This window comes from Micromys minutus, assembly GCF_963924665.1.
Source record: "Micromys minutus genome assembly, chromosome: 16".
NCBI lineage: Eukaryota > Metazoa > Chordata > Mammalia > Rodentia > Muridae > Micromys > Micromys minutus.
In genome coordinates this window covers 49217999-49240425 of record NC_137985.1, presented here as the reverse complement: position 1 = coordinate 49240425, position 22427 = coordinate 49217999, and the positions used below count along the sequence as shown (strand labels likewise).

The window sequence follows — 22427 nt, the reverse complement described above, 5'->3', positions numbered from 1 at the left end:
AACTCAATCTTAAAATTTAGATGATAGGGCTGGAGAGATGGCGAGATGGCTTAAGAGCACCTCCCTTAAGTGGTTGAGAACACTGACTGCTCTTCCAGAGGTCCTGAGTTCAAATTCCAGCAAACACATGGTGTCTCGAAACCATCTGTGACGTGATCTGATGCCCTCTTTTGGTTTTGTACATGTAAATGAATGAAACTAAATCCTTATCTCACATGAACAAAGTAAACTCCAAAGAGATCAAGGACCTCAACAGAAAACCTGAAATTTGAACACTGCTAGAGAAGAAAAAGAGATAGTGCACTTCAAGATACAGGTGCAGGTTAAGGACCTTAGCAACAGGGCTTAAATTGTTCAGGAAGTAAGGCCAGTAATTAGCAATTAGGATACAATGAAATTAAAATGTTTTTGTACCACATAGACAACTGCCATTCAAGTGAAAAGAGAACCTAACCTACAGAAGAGGAGAAAAATCCTTGCCAGCTATTTATCAAACAGAGGATTAGTATATAAAATATAGTCAAATCTAACATTAAAAAAAAAAACTGGGTCATGGTACTGAATAGAGAGTTCTCAAAAGAAACAAAAACAACTAATAACCATTTTAAAGTATTGATTATCACAGACTATCCAGTGTCCTTGATTACCTAAGAGTCTGATAATAAGACCCTACTGCTGACAATACTTGAGTCAGAGAACTTGGGAAAAATCAAGCTGTATTCACCTGGAAGCTTCGTCCCTACTGGCTAGCTTTTATAGTGCTGGAAGGTGTAAATATCCTAAGGAAGAACATTACTTTGCAAGCTAATTAAAAATATATAATTATATATTGCATGTAGTATAGAATTTTATTGTATGTATGTATGTATGTATGTATATATGTATGTATGTATGTATGTATGTATGTATGTATGTATGAATGAATGCATGCATTTTTAAAGGAGTTTAAAGACAAATAGCTTGCATGGACAGACACAGGTAATAAATGAAAATCTCAGTACCAGGTGTGAGAGACTGCCCTACAAAACATTGATTGACCAGAGGGGACCCAGAAGCCTCCAAAACAACACAGGCTTTTATTATTGTTCTTAGTTTTCTACCATAACTAGTAGAGTGAAATCCTACTGCTAAAGACACAGCACACTTTGGTTACAGGACATAGTGAAATTTAGCTAGAACTTACCTAAAAATGTGCTTCCTGCTAACTATCATGTAGGCAGCTGGGAGAGAAAAGCCATCAGTGGTGAACCTGGCATGCTACAATACCAACTTGCCAAGCAAGATACACCCTACTGACTGAGGAGTGCCAAGAAGGTTATAGAGAAAACAACTCATTTCTGATTCAATCTGAAACCTGTTCCACAAGAGGGAATTCATACCTAATACTATAAATCTGGTCAAAGTCTGTCTATGGCTGGGAGATCATAGGCCCTGGGCAGAGGGACCTACAACTGTCACTTTACTAAATGGACAGACTGTCTTTAAATATGTTTATGCCCACGAGTCAGTGCCACTCTTTAGACTGGACAGAGTAGCCTATGAGTGGACAGCAGCAATTAATGAGTGATTCACACTCACTCAGCCCTAAAGGGGACAACCGTATCATGACCCCCAAATTCTCAGACAACATTGTAGAAAAGGCTATGGAAAGACTAAGTTGGAAGACAGGGAGAAATGCTGAAAAATGCTGTTTTCTGGACATCATATAGCCACGGCACTCAGGAACTCACTGCAGCTATAGTTACATGCACAAAATCAAGTCAACAATCATTCAACATTCCAGCAGACAACGCTAACTGGACTCAGAGGACTGCTTAAAGGAAGGGAGGAACAAAAAGATGGGAGGAAAACATGGGCAATGCCAGGAGAGTAGAAGAGGGAAGTAAAGGGTGTGTGATTGAAATACATTGTACACATTTATGAAATTGTCAAAAAATTTAAAAACAAAAAAATTCAAAAAAATTAGGTTTGTCTAAAAAATCCTATAGTACATACAACTCATCAAAATACAATACAAATGAAAATGGTCATTATCGTGTGTACTTTAACTTAAATTTTTTAAACTTTAAAATGTAATAAAATCTGGGTGGAGCCCTTCCCTGTCAGTGGTCAGAAAAGATTATCTTGAGGAGAAGTAACACCATGCATGAGTAGTGTTAAAAAGAAGCAGGAATGCCTTGTTCTAAACAAAGATAGAAACGTTATTATTTTCTGAGTACTATTACAAGCCAAATACCTGTTAGTTGCTGATATTTCTCAGAAAAGTAGAAATGGAAAATATCCTGTAGACTATGAGGAGCAGCCTGGGTTTCTTTCCTATGAACAAAGATTCTGATGTGAATGGTGGCAACACAAAACATGTCAGAAGTGAAGAACAATGTCAGAAAAATCTTCCGTCTCCTTCAATAATATAAATGGGGAAAAAAATGCATCTCAACTAAGAGTGGCTATAGTGGCATCAAGAAGGTAAGCATGAGAAATGTTTACAAGACAAAATGAAATAAACTTGATGACCATCAAGTAGAATGTTAGACCATAAATGGAGTAAGAAAAGGGAAGCTGAGGGCTGGAGAGATGGCTCAGCGATTAAGAGCACTGACTGCTCTTCTAGAGGTCCTGAGTTCAATTCCCAGCAACCACATGGTGGCTCACAACCATTTGTCATGGGATCTGATGCCCTCTTCTTGTGTGTCTGACAGCTACAGTGTACTTACATATAATAAATAAATTCATCTTAAAAAAAGAAAAGAAATGGAAGGTGAGGTTTGTGTGATGGCATATACACAAGACAAGTGTGCACAGTCCTGAAGTGAACACTGAGTGTCAATCCCAATCATTCTCCCTGAAATTTTTGAAATGGGGTCTGGACTTGATAAACCTCAAGCTGCTCTTCTAGTCCAAACTGGTGTATCTCCTGGGTGGTTGCTAAAACTACACTTGGAAGATATTCTTCCCATTAAGAAGGGCTAAAAATATTTCCCCAAGCAGAGACTTAATAGTATGTGTCTATACTCTCCTATCATGTGGTATTCTTAGATTTCAAAGTCAGAGTAAGACAAGTAAGCTCTTTCCCATAAGGAGAATGGCAAGCTTTGTAATAGCATTTAGTTTATTGTTCAGTCTTGATGGCACAGGCCTGGAATCTCTACTTGAAAGCCAAAGACAGCAAACTCAAACAAAAATTGCCTGAGTAATTAAGCAAGACCTTTTCTCAAAAATAAGAAGCAAAATAGGGGCTGGGTGTGGGCATGATAGCTCACACATATAATTCCAGCACTTAGAACAACACTAAGGCATCAATGTGGGTTACAAACTAAATTTGGAACCAGCCTGGACTAAGAATGGGATCCTGTCTCAAAAACAAATAAGGCTGGAACAATGGCTCAGCAGTTACAGGATATGGCTGTTCTTCCAGAGAGCCCAGGTTGGAATAAACTGGAGAGCTCACATTTGTTAGTACCAGATCCAATACCCTCTTCTGTTCTCTTCGGGCACTGAACCTATGTGGCACTGAAACAAAACTTTCATACATATAAAAAATGTTTAAAAAAAAAAAGCCGGCTCAGTGTGTAGGAACACTTGCCAGGCAAGCCTGAGTTCAAGACCTAAAACCCACAGTAAGGTGTAAGGAATGAGACTGAAAGAGTTAAAATTTCAAGTTAGCCCCCACTAACCCTGCCTTGAGGACAAGTATGTCTCAAGGCTGAGAACAAAAACTGCAGACCACCTGGTCCCGATAAGGTCTGACTCTGCAGTCCTGAGAAAAACTAGTATGAAGGTCAGTGTGCCCCAAAACAGAGTGGTCTAGAGTTGAATCATATCCAAAAGCAGACAGAGAATGCCAATTTGAATAAACCAATAAAATTATTATGTGCTTGTTGCTAACTGCTTATGTAATTTTCCCTATAAATATGTCCCCCTAATTGAGTTCAGGGTCAATGCCTCTGTCTCCTGAGTGAGATATGTATCAGCCCGGAGCTCCGTCATTAAACTACCTCGTGCTTTTGCAGCAAGAAGGTCTCTCACGTTTCATTGGGTAACCCCGTGTCCTGAGACTCAAGTGGGGTCCCCGAAAGGGGGTCCTACAAGACATCCTTAAAGTTGCCTCTCACTTCCACATCCCTAAGCCCAAGCAAGCACTCACATACTCCAAATAGTTTTTAAAATTTAAAAACAAGAGGGGGAGTGAAGGGATATAGGCCAGATAGGTAGTAGTGCTTGCCTAGCATGTAAAGGCCTCAAGTTAAATCTACAGTAACATCAAAATTAAAAACAAAATGTACTGAAGAATCCATTTCCACTGGGATTATTTTCATGCTATTTTATAGATCCTGCCTTAGCTTTAAAGGGGTTTGTCTTAGCCTTTTGTTCTCAGTGCAGTCATGATGTATGTATTTTAATCACTAACTCTGCAAAAATATGCCTAAGACACTGTCCATGAAGGCATCAAGACTGACCAAGCAGATCAAGAACCAAAGGTATAAAACATGCTTGTCCAAAGACTTTAGAGTAAATTTGCAAAGGAGTTCTCCATTTCTGCAATTAAAAAATCCAACTCTTCAATTTCTAACACTGTAACACCTCAAATATATTTTTTACCTAAGTAAAATTCTACTTACTATTAAAAACACAAAACTTTTTACTCTAAAGGCTTATCTAGTTAACAAAGTGAAATCCTATTTAATATTAAGAAAAACACTTTTTACTCTAAAGGTTTAACATTTAGAGAAAACAGTCCTCTGATTTTAATTTAGTTGTAAAATCCTACCTGATACCTAAATACTTTTGTTGGCTAATGTTCTAAATACTAAAATGTACCACCACCTCTTCAATCCCTTGGAAATCACTCAACTATCCAAGCCTACTTTTCTTTTATAATTACTTACTTGCACTTGTTTTGGGCCTTTGTGCTTCAGTTCATTACCACACAAAGACTCTTTACCCCTAATGAGATGGGTAAGTCAAGTTTTATTACTTATGTAGTGTCCTAGATATCTAAAATATACGCACATTTGCTATTAAAATACAAATACCAAGGAACTTTTAGTTCTGATCATTTACAACCAAAACTATCTGCATAAGCAAAATATCAGTTTCTCTTGAAAAGGGACAAGAAATTTTCTAGAATGCTTTTGCTAAAACCTAGCAGATACCCCAGAAATATTCACAAAGCTAAGTTGTTAGATGTGTGAATGAACATTCAAATTTTCTGCTCAAAAGTACAACTAAGAATAAAAATCAGATTACTATTTTTTTTTCCACTAAATAAAGCCTTTCTCCTTGGGAACACTAAAGGCCCTCTCAGCAGGCCAATTTCCGTTTAAGAATGCACTCATCATCAACATAATTCCTCTTCACAATAACAGCAAATGTATGCCCTAACTTTATATAAATGAAAATGTCACTGTATTCAAAAGACTATATTTAATAGTATGAAGTATAACATTGTTAAAACAACCAAATATAAAGTATCAGTATATAAATGGTATGCCTACAGAACAAGCTCTGAAAGCATACACAACAAACTGAGTTTATTCCCACAAAAGGGAGAAGGGAGAAATTCAATATTTTACTTTAAAGTACTTTAAGTTTCCCTGTTAAGTTCCATGTTGAATTTTTCATGTTTGCATTAATAATTTTTAGTAATCCAATAACCTTTTCCCTTTGTTTTAAAAAGTGAAATAATTCCATGTTGAAAGTTTGTTTCACCACTACTCAGTGAAGGAGGGTTCATACTTGCTGTCTGCTAATATTTCCAGCTGAGCCCATCAACTCTAAAAATGTAGCCTGGTGAAACCCTTGAGTCGCACAAACTTGAGTTGGCAAGCTTGTGTATCTGGTTACCTAAAGCTCACCTATTACTGCCAGGCCTGTCAAGTTTTCCAGTGGTATTATTTCAAGAGTTTAAGACTTGATACAATTCTTGTGCTCTTTCAGTGACAAACAGATTATGTTACAGAAGGGTAAGTGACACCTCACTACCTACCACTAAAATACACTCCACATACTCTTCCATTAGGGCTCTGAAAAAATGCTAAAATACACGTATTTGTGACTGAAACACAAATGCTAAGGAACTCTCGTTATTTGCACAAGTCTCACTCTGTACACTCAAGTAAATGTTTCTTTCCTCTAATGTAAATACGAATTTGCCCTTTTCTTCCAGCTGTAAAACTGGACTACTCCCTAATATTGCCCCCACCCCATAATTGAATTTTCTACCTACCTGCCACAGACAGCAAACTCTATGCTACATGGCAGAGAGCTCACAGCTCACAGGCACAGTATTGGATAACCTTACAAGACAACTCTAAAACTGACTAACCCACAGCAAGTACCTCATAGCTCCCAAGCAATATTTATTTCTAGTGACCTGTCTGGAATTCTTTCTGCTTTGATGTTCTTAGTTCTATCGAGAATTAATTTTCTTTATGCCTAGGCCTCAAAGACTAGCTGAGCTGTTTCTGAGAAATATGAACATTATAACCCTGTGAGAATTAAAGAATAAAAACTCATGTTAGAAAAATATCTACCAAAAAGAAACATTAAAAACCCATTAGAAAATAGAAAATATACTGAAGTTTTAATGCCAAAAATTCCTGTTCAAACCACCAATGACATAAACTAAACACTTGTTCCAAGTATATAGTACAATGGCACCTTCTATTCAAAAGATACAAAGAGGAAAACTAAATGTTTGTTACAAGTATAATACAAACTAAATGTTTGTTACAAGTGTAAATACAATGTCTCCTTCTAGCTAAAACAATCAACCAGAAAAAAAAAAAAAAAAAAAAAAAAGTAACTTCAAGGGCTTACCTAGAAACAACTGAAGATAACAGGAAAGAATTATTTAAGTATGGAAAGGGGAAATAAAATCAAAATTGGAAAAACAAGATGAAAATATATTATAAAAACAAGGTACATGGGACCTGGAGAGATGGCTTAGTGGTTAAGACTCTTCCAAAGATCCTGAGTTCAATTCCCAGAATCCACATGGCAGCTCACAATTGTCTGATGCCATCTTCTGGTGTGCGAATGTACATGCAAAGTACCCATAGACATAAAATACATAAATACATCTTTAAAAAAATAAGATATACATATAACTAAGGCTCTTTACTAGGACTCAAGATTCATGCTGTGGAAGACACTGAACAAGAGACAGAATTATGAAAATAAGGATAAAGGTTTTTATTACTGCCATTATTTATCTCATTATCTTATTTACTGAAGTAAAAAGCAAAAAATGTGCTATTAAAATTTGCAAACACAATGGCTACACAGGAAGTTTGAAGCCAGTCTAGTCTATATGAGACCCTTTCAGGGGGACCAACATACCTAATATTAAAATTTCAATTTTTCTTAGTAACTTCTATATAACACCTAGGTAGCATTCAAAAATCAATTAAAAATAAAACAAAAAAGCAGTGACAACAAAAAATTCTATCAAGCATTATTCCTATTGGACATTGTGTACTTTATGTATACAATATTATTTTCACCATCCTATAAAAGTGAACATTATTCCCTAATAAATGACAGAAAAGCAGCTGAGAGAGTTTATAAAACTTGTCCAAAAAAAATCAAGACTAAGTCTAACCTATAATTTTGATTCAAAGCAAGCACTTTCCAATCTATCAAGTGGCATGTGTTTTGACCCCAAGGCAAATGAATTTGCAGCCTCTACTTCACTGCAGTTCACAAAAAGAATAAAGACAAATAAACAGCAACTGTCCTTATCTTTCTGTTCCTAGGAAAGGTAACAAGGGCAGTGCAGAGGACTACGTGCTATGATTTTACATGGGCAGACTTAGAAAGATGGGACAATTGAGTTATTCTCAAAGGAAGCCATTCTGCCTTTTATAGACCAGAAATTTGTGAGGTTTTTTTTTTCTGTTTTGTTTTGTTTTTAATTGTAGAGAGTACCCAAGAATCCTCAATATACCACAAAGCGGGAGAAAAATCTTATACAACAAAGAATTGTAGACACCTTTCAATGAAAGCCAAAAAAAAGAAAAACTTGATAGGAACCTAGAACTTAACCCTATCTTAAATACAAGTATTCTTGCTTGGTTTTAATAATCATTCAATTTTCTAGGAACAAAATTCCTGTGTGAGGTGAGAATAAGACTGACCAGCTATTACCCAGAACTATTCATCTTGACTATTAAACAACAACAAAAACAAAAACCTCACACAATTCTACAGAATTGCAGCACAATTTTATCAGTTAGCACACACAGTCTTGGTTTTCCCATCTATGTATTTAAGAAGAATTTATCAAATATTTTTAAGTTATTCTCCTCTATAGAATATCATATAGTTTGGAACTTTTATTCTATAGGTATAATAAAATGTTTATGAAATTTGCTTCATGATCATAAAAGGGAAACTAGCCATAAAAAAAAGAAATAAATGAGAAATACCTGAAACTTTACTTTGGCTGTACCTGAAGGATGGAGAAATGTGGGGAAAAAATAATAAAGTATCTCTTGAACTACATTTAATTTAAAATAAGAGCTACAGACATACTTTGAAAATTACGGAAATTCATATGGACCGAGGTGTGTACCTTTGATCCCACCATTTGGGAGCCCGATAGATCTCTGTGAGTTCAATGACAGTCTTTTTACATTGACATAAGAACTAAAGTGGAAAAAGAAAACTTCAAACTCCTACCAAGCCCAGTGCCTTTCCTAATCAAGCTCACCACCTCACAGGTTGATCTTTCTTGACAGAATCCTAATAGATTTCAAAAGAAAATGTGGTAGTTCAGCTGTTATTATGCTTCATGTAATGCTTAATTACATGCTTCCTGGGAAGTTAATGTTACTTATTCTTATACTCACCATCCTCTTCCTAGCTCCTAGAAAAATCAATCATAAGAGGGTAAGATCTCTTAAACTGAATTACTGATATACAGTGACATGCCTTTATTAAAAAGGCCTTTATTAGCCAAACTATTAAGGGTTGAAGATACAGCTCAGTGAGAAAACAATTGTACTGTCGTATGTGCAAGCCCTTAGACTCAATGCCCAGCACCACAAAATGCCTCAGAAACCAAGGTTTCTCCTACTATTGATTTTAACTGCGAAGAGATTATATCCCTATTCTTTCAAGAGCTAACTTCTCTTTCTCTGATGGTTATATTTCAGCAAGTAAAAATTACTCTGTACTCATCAGAAGGAAAGGGATGTGATCAGCTGTTTGTACAAACCTTTCTTTCTGCAAAGTCAATAATACATAGCATGTTCCAACCTCTAAACAAAACGTAAAAAAGGACAAGCCTTGATTCCACAGCCCCAGAAGCAGCCTTGTCACCTATTCAGGCAACACTGTTCTAAACTTTAAAGTATTTTAGGTAAGCCAAAGTCAAAATTAGTAGAAGAGTGTGGGTAGAACTCCTCTGCTTATCTTCATGAAAAGTTTTAATTTTCACAGAATTTAAAAACAACTGTTCCCATGGGAAGAACAACATTATCAACCAACCAAACCCTCCAGTGCTCCCAGGGACTAAACCGCCAACCATTGAGCACACACGGAGAGACCCAAGGCTCCATCTGCATACGTAGCAGAGGATGGCATTGTCTGGCATTAATGGGAAAAGAGGCATTTGGTCCAGTGAAGACTCATTTTCCCAGTGTAGTGGAATGCCAAGGTGCTGAATTGGAGAGGGTGAGTGAAAGAGGGAGCAACTTCCTGGAAGCAAGGGAAGGGGGAGGAGGAATAGAAGTAGGGGAAAACATTTGAAATGTAAATACAGAGAATATCCAATAAAAATAAAAATAAAACCAACTGTCAAACAAGGTAGCTGAAGAAAAACACACACAGAACTAAAGTGTAACCTAAATAAATCCATATATCTAAGCTGTATTTTCTCAAAGCATGCAATATAACATAATTGTGCCCATATTAATATACTTTAAAAGGCTTTCTATATAGATTTTGTTTTGTTTTGAGAGTCCCAGGTAGACCAGGCTGGCCTCTAACTCCATATATGTAAGCTGAAGATGGCCTTGATCTTCTAATTCTTCTGCTCCCACCTTACAACTGCTGAGACTGCAAAAAGGACTCATGGACAAGGACATCTGTCTGTCTGTCTGTCTGTCTGTCTGTCTCTCTCTCTCTCTCTCTTTCTCTGTCTCTCTCATTCACCCCTTCCAAGTGCAAAGCTAGTCTGATCTATACAGTGAGACTACATCCAAAACCATCCCCTGAAAAAGAAAAAAGGCTTACCACATTTAACTAATACAATCTCTTTACTGTCTCTTTGAAATTGTATCTAAATTGGCATCTAACACTTTACCTGGCAATCCTCCATTCCAACAAATAAATTCTTATCCCTACCACAGTTACAGCACCAGCTCCTATTTCTAAAATACATGTTTTTAAAAACTTAAAAAAGGTTCTTCTTTTTTAAAACTAGAACCCAAAAGAATTTTGACTAATAAAAGTATTGAGTTCTCCTTTCAGGTAGTAGAGCTTTCCTAATAGCACATTTTTACCACACAAAAGAAAGACCTAATTCCTAACAGCCAAAGAAAATTTTAGTAGATCCCAAATGGGGTCCAGTGAACTGGTTATGCTATTGTGCATTCAACAATTTAGACTGTGTTTCTTGGTAACTGGGAAAAAAAGTTGCTTATGAAGATGTTATATAGTTAAACAAAATCCTGCTTTACTTACTACCAAGTTTCCTACAAACTAATAAATCTTTTATAGCTGTAGAACTTTAGAACTAGCAATGATTTATGACCCTTAACAATTTGGGGAAAAGTCTATTTCATCACACTGTTTATACTTAAGTCTCTTACTGAGCTTCCAAAACAAGCACTACCTATAACAGAGATTTTTGTTTTGTTCTGCTCCTTCAAACAGTTCTTTGCCCTACTTTTGATGAGTCTGACAACGATAAGTACAAATAACTCTCGTCTGCTAGTTTCATTAAAAAACCATCAAATGCTAAACCTCTGTTTTTCTTCCCCAAGCTCTAGGCCTTTGCTCTTTCATACAGCCCATCCATCTTTGGAGACCGCTAATTCCCTTACTTCATTTACACTGCTACCTTGAAGGTATTAATAGACAACCACATCCCCCTAGTGCTCCCTTTTCCTAAGTTTAGCTCCTGAATCTTAAAACTGCCATCAACGTAGAATTAGCCACACTCTCTCCTAAATGTGGACAGAAGGTACTCTTAATTATTTGTAGTTCACTTTTAACAATAAAACAGTATCAATGTTATTATACAGTCATTTATTATGTGGCCATCATGTTGCTTGTCTAAGGGTGATTCAATGACAGCTCACTGCCAGCTATCTGAAACCGCTTTGCACTTGCTCTTTTCCAGGTAACAGTTTCCTGGTTTGCATTAAGGCCGTTGTTCTCGAAACTCCCTTGGTAAAAGACTTGAGATACAGCATTAATGAATATAATTTCAATTCTGAAACTGCTGTGCTATTTTTTTTTCTTCTGCCCTGTAATGGTGCCCAAACTTGTTAAACGTGTATACCTTAAAAATATGAAGTTAAATGTAACACAATCCTTTACGTTATACATTGAAAGCCTTTCATTGACAGCTGCCAACAGGAGGAAGGACATCTTAATATGTCCTACTAAAACATATTTCCCTTATAAGCAACAAGAGCTTCCATAAAAGATGACTCTTCAATGACAACTGGGAAGTCCGCCTCTCCCCCATCCTGCTCCCCAGCAGCAGCCCAGTGAGCACACAGCTCAGAAGAGAGCAAGCAGTGCTTCCAGGTTTCAGGTCTGCACTCAATCACTAATGACAAAGCAGAGGGGCTAGAGAGTAAGGACCACAATTCCTAATTTAAAGACAACTAAACACATTAGAAGAAAAGATGTGGCTTCACTTTACCACTACCCTCCCAGCCCCAGGCTCAAATAAGAGAGGTGAAAAACTTATCCTCTGCCAGTAACATACTTGTAACAGTATACACTGACAGTACTGATAAATGCCTTGTGAAAATCACCAGATTGTTTGAAACTAAGATGGCATACATCTTGAGATGATGGCTCAGCAGTTACAAGCACTTTCTGTTCTTGTATAGCATCCCAGCATCTACATAGCAGCTCACAACTTTAAGTAACTTCAGGTCCAGTGAATTCCCTCTTCTGACCTCTGTCAATACCAGGCATGTATACGGAACACAGATATATATGCAGGTAAAATATATATACACATAAAATGTAAACAGAAAATCTTTAAAAATGGTTATAAAGGAACATCCATGTAATCAGCATTCAGGTAACTAAGGCAGAAGGACCACTGCCATGTTCGAGGCCTGCGACATTCTGCTTGTTGTCTGAAAACAAAACAAGCAAACTCATAAAGCTGAGTGGGGCAGTACATTTCTGTAACTCCAGCAGAGGGGTAAAAAGTGAGGAGGAGGAAGGATGAAAAGTCCCAAGCCACTGCAATATAGGAGAGAGAGGCCCCAAAAATAAATTAATCAATTAATTCTAAAATGGCTCCATACCTGGAAAAATATTTTTCTTTTTTTGCATTAAAAAAACTTTATTTCATTTAAAACAGTGATTCTCATAATCCTAAGGCTTTGATCCTTTAGTACAGTTCCTCATGTTGTAGTGAGCCCCTAGCCATAAATTACTTAATTGCTATTTCAAAACTATAATTTTGCTACTGTTATGAATTGTAATGTAAATATCTGGTATGTAGGAGATCTGATATGTGACCCACAAGTTGTAAACCACTGATTTAAAAGAGCCAATATATGAAGCCAAATTAACCCCAAATTTACAGCTCCATTTAGAGATCTCCTGAACTAAATGACTGTTCAAAGTCACCTATCATCACTATTTTCCCAAAGTTGTTTCTGAGAAACAGAACCAGTTCTAGTGCTTTTCCCACAGCAGCACATGTAACTATACAGTGGCGTATGGTGCCAACTTTGCTCCTGTGCTTATTCCAAATACCAGTGCTGGTCAACACTTTCTACAGTACAATTTCCCTCTTCAGGTACACATTAAAAGAAGAGGAATGAACTACCACAAAGCAAAGGAACAGCTCTCCTTGTTAATGTGAAATATCACAAACCACCTCCTGAATGTTTTCAGTTATGGCTTCATTTATATAAAGTGATGCAGGTTACCTTTTTATATATGTATTAAAATTTTAAAACTAAATTTAAAATTATACAAACTAAAAAATGAGTTTGTTACTTTATAGGTTGAATTTCATTAGATGTGAAGACAATATGTCTATTGAGTCCTAGAAATTATTTTAGCAAAGAGTACTAGCGGAGGATGGAAGTCATCCTTTCTTCCAACTCTCCCTTGGAGAACAGCGCTGAGCCCAAGGACAGAAGTTACCAGGAGGGAGGTTTAAACTCTATTAAAGAGACCTTCCTAACAAAGCTGCTCAACAATTAATGAACTGCTTGTCAAGTAGTCACTCCAAGTGTTCAAGGTGTAAAGACAACCTTGGAGAGGGACTCCTGCATGTGTTAAAGAGTTTAGACTGAGGGTCTAGAAAATTCCCTCAGGGAATTCAGAAGAGAATTCCTAAAAGGAAAGAAAAGCACACATATCCTATACTTTTAGAATCCCTCGAGTTTTCTTTTTTAAAGGTACAACAGAAAATGTAGTCTACAAATATACATTTACACTTCTATCAATAAATTAAGAGAATTAAATATAATCAATATATTTATATTAATTATAAAGAGAAGATGGAGATTATATTTATAATTTCGTAAATTTTTAGAAAAAAGTTTAAGATCTAGTAGTCAATGTCCTAGAATTTTTAAGTAATATGAACATATATAAATACACTATTCATTAAAAATAATTCACATCTGTGTTAACTGTCATAGCCCAACAATGAGTTGCTAAGTCAACTGAGGTGGTCACTATAATTTCTTACACTGCTTCACCAGATATATATACTACATTAGTTGTGAACTAATTATACTGTTTATGTGGGTCCATGCATTGGGGGGAAGAGGCATGTGTGCCACAGTGTACATTATGTGGAGGTCATAGAACAGTTTGCAGGAAGATGCTTCTGGGAATTGAACTCCGATGACCAGACTTGGTAGCAGGCAACTTTACCTACTTAGCCATTTCACTGGTCTAATAAACTATTCTTCCATCATAGTCACAGACTCACAGACACACACGTGCATCTTGCTGTATAACCTAGGCTAGTCTCAAACTCTTTTCCTTCCTGTTTCAACCTCCTAGGTTCTGGGATTACAAACATACCAACCTGTTTTATAATCTTAAAGTTATTTCAGCATCTTGTGGACCAAATACACTGTTGTACTACAATTAAACCCTTCATAGTGTAGTTTAGATCATAAAAATTCTAATTTGTAATGTAAAAATTGTATTTATTAGATTATTTTCAGTTAATAACAACGAAAATATAGCTGACAACTACTGAAACTAATGATTAGTACATAGGAGGTTACAAGATCTCTTTTGGTTTCAGTTTATTTGTTAGATTGATTTTGTTCTTTTAAACCCGGACTGGTCTCCAATTCGTTATGTAGCCAAAGATGACATTACTGCCTCCATTTTCCAATCACTGAGGTTACAGGCATGTGTCACCACATGTAGTTTATTTGTTGTATGTTTATAATTCTAACAAAAATGGAAATGAAGAAATGGCCACAACAAGCATGACAGATAAGCAATAACCTGTGGTTGGCTTGCACAGGTAACATGTCTCAGTGAGTAAAGGTGCTTATGCCAAGACTGATGACCTGAAAAGGCCTGGGAACCCACTTGGTGAAAGGAGAGAATCAATTCCTACAAGTTGTTCTCTAACCTCAAAACATACACTAAGGCACATTGAGTGCCCATATATGGACATTATACATATATACATGTATGTATGCACACAAAGTATCTTTAAATTTTTATGTGTTGTTTTTAGGGGCTATTAACTTAGTAACTTCTCAGATTTAACTGAGATAATATTTGGGCTGCCTTCTTTACCCACAAAACAAAGAGATTTTGGGTCTATTTTAGATACATAGTTAAAATAAGTCATATACAAAAAAAGATTTCCTCAAAAGATAACATTTAAAAAGTAATAATAGTTAAGTGTTATTTCATTATCTCTTCATTAACCAAACAGTGTTCAACCAACAGAAAGAAATACAAATATCTACCTGGCAAGAATTTCATTTAATTGTTTTTAATTTACTCCAGCAATTTCTGCACTGAGCTGCAATCTCTATAATAGTTACTGTTCTGTTTTCCTTAAGACAAGAACTGCAAGTACTGTTTTGAAGTATACTCAGAGAAAGTCAAATTTCAAAAAAGTACTTGTCTTAATATTTACCATCGTCCATAAAGTAGGTTTCTAAAAGCTTATAAAAACAGAAGCTTATAAAGACCCATTGGAGGCAGAGCCTACATTGGGTCTAAGAACTATGTTATTTTTAGAACTGGAAGACAGTTGAGATATCATCAAACCCACCCATCTAAACACATGGCAGGGAAGGAAAGAAGAGTCAATAACATAACCCAAATGTGAAACATTCTTACAGTTTTACTTGTAACTCTCCTGCACTGGACCTAGTAGTCAGCATTCTGCCAGGTAAGGTCTCAAGGTACTAACATGTATTTTATGTTTCATCATTTTTAGAGTAAGAGGAAAGGCATTGAATGTGATTACAACTGTTGGTGTAGGCTGGAGAGATGGCTCAGTGGTTAAGAGCACTGACTGCTCTTCCAGAGGTCCTGAGTTCAATTCCCAGCAACCACACAGTGGCTCACAACAATCTTGTAATGGAATCCGAGCCCTCTTCTGGTGTTTCTGGAGACAGCTATACATATACTCATATACATAAAATAAATAAGTATTTTTAAATTAAAATGAAAAAGAAAAAGTCTTCAAAGACCTCACAAGTGAGTTTTAAAATGTATTATCTAAGGTTAAAATTAAGCTCTAGATTATCAATGTCACTTGTCCATTTATGTGAAGTGTTTTAGTCCAGAATCATTATCAAAGTCAAATTGTTCACAGAAAGTACTTTTGCACCACTATGATAATTTTGATGTGTCACTTTATTTAAAAGTCTCTATTTTTTGAAGATTTATTCTTATTATTTTAATTATGTGTCTGCATGTGTATGGGCACACAAATACAAGCACTCATGGAAACCAAAGATTTTTAGAACCCCTAGAGCTAGAGTCAGAAGCAGCTGGGAGCTACTGTCATCCTCTAGAAGAACAGTATGCGTTCTTAAACCACTGCAAGTCTTTTCTCTTGCCCCTATCCTACTATTCTTTCTAGCAGCTTCTATCCCTCCAGATGTTTCTCAAATGAAGATCCATCCATTTCTCATTCGAGCATCCAGCTTTTCTCCTTATGCTACTTCAACCTTCTGGATTTCCCTTTCTCTCAAAACCTCATTCATTTTATTTGATTCTGTCCAGATTATGTTCTTGTTGTAAACAATGAGTTAAGAAAGAATGAGTTAAACAACAGAAAATATTTCATAAAATCCATTTTCTAAAGCTTCTCTGTGTAATTTTATTATCAAACAATCAAACTTTCACTGAATACCTTCTGTATGGTATTTAACATGGTCACTCATTTTTCCATATATTTTATTCTAACAGATAACAGCACCCTATCTCCTTCCCAAAACATTAAAAAAACAAAAACAAAAAACAAAAAACAAAACAAAAAAAAAAACCCAACTTTACACATCCTAGCACTCAGGAGTGCAAAGTATGAGGATCTAAATTCAAAGTAAGGGGCTGCTCAGCAAAACAAAAATAAAGCAAAGGAGAAAACACAAGCATTTTCATAGTTGTGAATTCCAAAGAACACTTTAATTTAAAACATACAAACTCACAGAGCACCTTTATAAGTTACAGGTGGTCATCTTTGCCACCGAATCAAGAGGCCTAACAACCTGACTTCAATCTCCAAAATCTACATGGTAGAAGATAATAAACTGTAAGATTTGTCCTTTGACTTGCACAGGTATACCAAGAAATGAACATACATTCACATATGCACAGAAACACATACACACAGGTAAATAAGTGTGAGAAAAATTTAAATAACAAATAAGATCAAGAGGTTGAGGATACAGCTCATTGGCCTAACATCTGAGAAGCATAAATTTAATCTCAGCCTGAAAAAGTATCTTTAATAAAATTAAAATGATAGTACAATAATGTTACCTTAGAGCAGTGGTTCTCAACCTTCCTAATGCTGTAACCATTTAATACAGTTCTTCATGTTGTGGTGACCCCAAACATTAACTTATTTTTGTTGCTACTTTATAACTGTAATTTTGCTACTGTTATGAATCATAATATAAATATCCAATATGTGACTCCCTTGGGGAAAGGGTTGTTTGATTGGTTGTAGCCCACAAACCACTGCCTTAGAGCCTTCAAGAACAGCAAAACCATACTGAAAAAAGCAAAAAAATTCTTGTAATAGTCTAATTTCTCAAGAAAATATAACTCACAGAAAATCAAATCTATAATTAAATCAAATCTTAATTTGTGGCAAGTATTTTACACACACACACACACACACAATCTGTCCAACATGGACTCAGCTACTATAAAACAAGCCAAGAAATAGGTTCTATTGCAGTCAGATGGTCTTTCCTACTAGACCCCTGACAAATGTATGTGAAGAGATTAAAGACAATCTCCTTAGCAAATGCTTTATTCAAAGGTAGGTTTCTTATTCTGGTCAAATAATATTTTAATTATGTTTAATTGTGTTGCTTGACATTTTGTCATACAAGTGTGCCTTGGCTATCATTGATATGGTTTTATCTGATATTCATTTTAAGTAGGAAGACAATCTAAAGCAAACTGCCAAACAACTGAAGCAAACAGCACTTAACAAAAAGATTCATGAATCACCTAGTGCAGATACAAGCATTGTGAGCATTAATGTTCACAGCTAGCTAGAACCTAAGCAAAGTGGTTTCTTCAAATACAGCTGTTAATAAAACTCATTAGATTCTCTATTTGCCCCTACAGTATTATCTAATTTGATTGGTAAGTTTCAGGATAACAGATTACATTTTTACATTCCATCCCACATTCATCCATTCAGTTAACACCTGTAAAACTCTTGATATATTCCAGATGCTACATTTTACTTCTCTTACAACAACAGTATTCTATAAAAAGGTGACACCTAGCCCTTATGAAAAATTTCAAGCATGGTCAGGAGAAAAGAATGCTATTTGAAATCTTCCAGACAATCAAATAGAATATGAACTTCCTCACTAGAATTTCAACTGCAGCAACATGGTTGGCACAAATCTCTATAAGAGTCTTCAAATGACCTATTTACTTGTATTCATGATGACAGCAGCCTTAATAAGTGTTTAATACACATAAAAAGAAAAGCAATCAAGCTACTCTTTAAGGATAATAGTTATGGCTAACACAGAGACTTGCATTATCAGAATGAAATTCAACTAGACTCATTACCTCATTTAATCCTTACATCATCCCTATGGGACTAACACTGTAATCCCCATTTCACAGATCAAACTAAGGCTTGTCTTACTCAAGGTCACTTAGCTGTAGAGAATTAGAATTCAAACTCAATTCTTGGGAAGTTAGAGCTCAAAAGTAGCATGCCTGCCTAGTATGTACAAAAGTTTGAGCCTAGTAACACACACTCATGCAGGCATGTACACACACACACACACACACACACACACACATACATATATATATATACAAAAAACAAAGCACCTTGTCCTGTGTCCAAAACCTGTGCTCTAGATCACATTACACTGCTTGGCTTAATGGTCAATTTTAACCTAAAATATCTGAATATCTTAAAATTTTTGAATTGTTGTTGGATGATATATACAAAACCAAATAAGGACTTTAAATGAAACTGTGACCTTACAAGTCTGAATATTTTATATGGAAAATAAAATGTACTGGAATCCCTAAGGTAATGAGTCAGATTCCTTTTGGGGTTAAAAGAGATGCTGTGGACCATCTATAACAAATTCTTCACTTAAGGAATAATGAAAACAAAAGCCTTTCCAAAAAAAATCCACATGCCTAATCAAATCCAGAAAGTGACTCCACTACTGATTTCCCAAAGCATTATTTTTATAATCAGTATGTCTAACATTTAAATATTACATGGGACATGCTATCTCCTTCTGAATCACTGTATAAAAAAAGTAAAAAACCTTGAGGACACAAAATTAGACTATTACAGGACTATAATCAACAGAAAGCTTAAATATTATCTCTGAGACACATTGCAGAACGCTTTAAAATGGCATCCGTACCCATATAAACTCAGAAGTAACCATTTCTTTCTTGAATTCAATTTACATTCACTTAGTTCAACTATGTGTTCATCGACACTTTAATAGCCCTGTCACATTACTAGATCCAAGCTCACTTCAAGGGAAAGGCTGTACTATGCCATATTTAGAACATACTATCACTAAGAGCAGATGAGTCTTTGTAGGCCTATCCAAAAACCTTGTCATAGTTGCTAAGAAACTACAATTTACCATAATATAAATCATCAGAAACAACTTATGCCATCAAAGATTAAATATCTAAAATCAAGAATCTCTCACCTGTAGTGCAAAATAAAACTATGCTATTTCCACAAATAATTGAAATCAGAATTAAACGAACATTGTTATCACATCTACAACAGATGATAGAGGCCAAACATAGATCGAGCAAATCAGGCTAACTTTACCCTTTCCCTTCCATAGCTTCAAACTTAAAGGAAAGGGGGATGAAAGTGTCCATATCCTTAGGATAGTCAATGTAAGAAACAAATGTTTCCTTTCTGACTCATGCAGTAATAAAGCCACAGGCATAAAATCCCCTTATAGAATTTGATACTCAAAGTGACTCTTTTTCCAATACCAAATATGATACATTTTCAATGTAACCTCTAGCATTTTAAGCTCAGTTTGTCTTCAGAATACTGAACTCCCCTGGCTCTGACTGATTTTGTTTTAATGTAAGCCATTTCAATTTCAGACAAGGACAATTTTGTTTTAGCATAACGACGAAGAAATTTGGAGATTAAAACTAAAGTATGGCTCCCTATCCCTAACCAAATCCTCATGTTTCATGTTTAAAATTAAAAAAAAAAAAATCTTTAAACCTCCTAATAGTTGTTTCTACAATAGCTGAATTAGGTTCGTTATCCTTTTAGGTTCGTTATCTGAAGGATCGGTTCAACAACAGACTGTGACAATGCTGTCCAGCAGAACCTGTCATGTTTAGCTCCCCCAAGCCTATTATCTTTCACCATCTTCTCTAAAAGGCTTCCGTTCAAAACTCAATTTTCTCACTTCCACTGTACCTTAAACATATCCCAGAGGCCATATTCACATTCCCCAGAAATAATATCTTTGCAGTCTTGAAACTTTTAGTTCTAAAAGCCCACTTCCTCCACCTTCCTGCCACCATCTCTCACTGCCCTCAATCCCACTACTGCAGATGTGGCTGTGTCCCAGCCCTCCCCAAAGGCCGAACTAACATCATACAGCATTTGCCACAATTCGTCCCCTCCCTAATGTATCTGCCGCGCTACAAAACAACATTACACCCCCGACTTCCTGCATTTTACTCTCTTCCCTTATTTTTTGTCTTTTCCCCCCACTCCCACCACTATTCCCAGGCACCCTTTACTTCCCTGATATTTCCTCTACCTCGGTTTTAAAGCTTTCCCCGCATCCTCTGCTCATTTTCCTCTCCTTATTTAGAAACTCCCTTTTGCTTTCCCAACCGCTACCCTAGAATGCCCAGCACTCCACCCTCTTTGGCAAAACCCAGCCCTCTTCCCCCAGCTCGTTTGGAGACACTGCTGCTTCTCTCTTCCAGGTCCCCCTACTGCAGTCAACCCACTCCATCATCTTTCCGCCCACCTTCCCTCTACCCCCAAATCCAAGGTTCCCCGAGTCTCTTACTAACCCCTCTCAAGACTCAGTCATCTATCCCTAGGTATTCTACGGGATCCTTCTGACCCCAGCTTCCCCCCTCCTCCCTTTTTGCAGAATGTCACCCGGGTTCCAGGGCCCCAGTAGAATCCCGGGTGTCAGCGCCAGCGGAGCCGGGTTCTCTCGCCGACACCACCCCTCCGCCAGCTCCAACTCGAACGCCCGTCTCCCGCCGCTTTCTCCAGAGCCGCCCCCGCTACTCCAGTTCCCGGTGCGCGAAGAGCCCCACGCCGCGGACCTGTCTACAGAGCCCCGGGCTCGCACCAAAGCGACGCCTCCACCTCTCAACCAAGCACCTCCGCGCCTCAGCCCCGCCGCCCGCTGCCGGCTCCGGCATCCCCCTCAGGCCTGGGCCCGGCCCCTCTGGCTGCCGGAGCCGGACGCCCCCGCCCGACCCGCCCCCGGCCCCTCGGCTTACCGTTCTGAGCAGCGCCTGGCCCTGGGAGGAGCGAGCCAGAGACCAGTAAGAGCGAGAGGGCCAGGGCGCCGGGGAGCGACGAGCCCGACATCCTCCCTAGCCGGAGAGCGCGCAGCGAATGGGCCGGGGCCGGGGCCGGGGAAGGGAGGGGAGGGAGGGAGGGGGCGGGCAAGAGCGCGAGGGAGTGAACGAGGGAGGCAGCCGCGGCCGAGCTCCGTCCTTCCCCGTCCTCCTCCTACCGCCGCAGCGTCCAAACCTCGCGAGACCTCCGCTGGCGGCCGTGGGCGGTCCAGGAGCGCCGGCGGCAAGGCTCGCGAGAAGAAGCCCTCGCCCGAAGTTCCCGCCCCTGCAGAGGCTGATTGGCCTAGCTCAAGGGAGGTCACGTGCAAAGAGCGCTTCTGGCCACGTGATGGGGCGAGGCGGGGACTCCACCCGCTCGCTCTCCCACGGGGGAGGGCGACCAAGTACAGTTTTCCCTTCTGTGGCATTCTAGCGCCCATAAATTAGAGGAAGCATTGAGAAAACAATGTCTCTCTCCCCCCCCCACCCATCCTGCCTGTCATGCGTTACCACTCTAAGCTTCAGAAATGGATACGCTAGATGCTGTTTTTAAGCTTCCTCTTATTGTCCCTTATCAAAAACCTGCTCTTCCTTCTGGACTTTGACCAGAGACCACTAGAGGTATCTGGCCATAACCTCCCTGCCTCGTGCGGTTTTTTTCCCCCTCCCAACCAGTATTGCGATCGCTGTGCTTTCCGGCATGAACATCTGTTCCCTCAGCCTTCAAGTGTCCTCTTTTCCTCCCTACCTGCCCTCCCCACCCCCATCCCTCTTTGGCCTTATTTTAGTTTCACAAGCTCTGAGGGCCTGAAGTTAATACAAGTCTACAAAGAAGTTAGTGTGTCCGGCAATAGGCGGAATCTTTGGTAGAGGTAGTTTCCACTGGGTTCACAGTTCAGCCTGGTGTATCGGAGATTAGGAAGAGTCAAATGACCCATAGGAAAGGGGCCATCAAAAAGGAG

The 22427-nt window shown here is 37.8% G+C and overlaps 1 protein-coding gene across 2 annotated transcripts in view; it reads right to left on the bottom strand.

Annotated features, from left to right (window-relative positions):
* NPTN (neuroplastin) overlaps nt 1–21618 on the bottom strand; it is a 65478-nt gene extending 43860 nt beyond the window's left edge. The window contains exon 1 of one of the 2 annotated variants that reach the window (XM_080930363.1): nt 21406–21618. In XM_080930363.1, the coding sequence (XP_080786489.1) occupies nt 21406–21496 (91 nt within the window). In that variant the 5' untranslated portion in view covers nt 21497–21618. The remainder of the gene's footprint in view (nt 1–21405) is intronic. The other variant, XM_080930364.1, reaches the window with a different exon arrangement.
* Between the last annotated feature and the right edge of the window lie 809 nt (nt 21619–22427).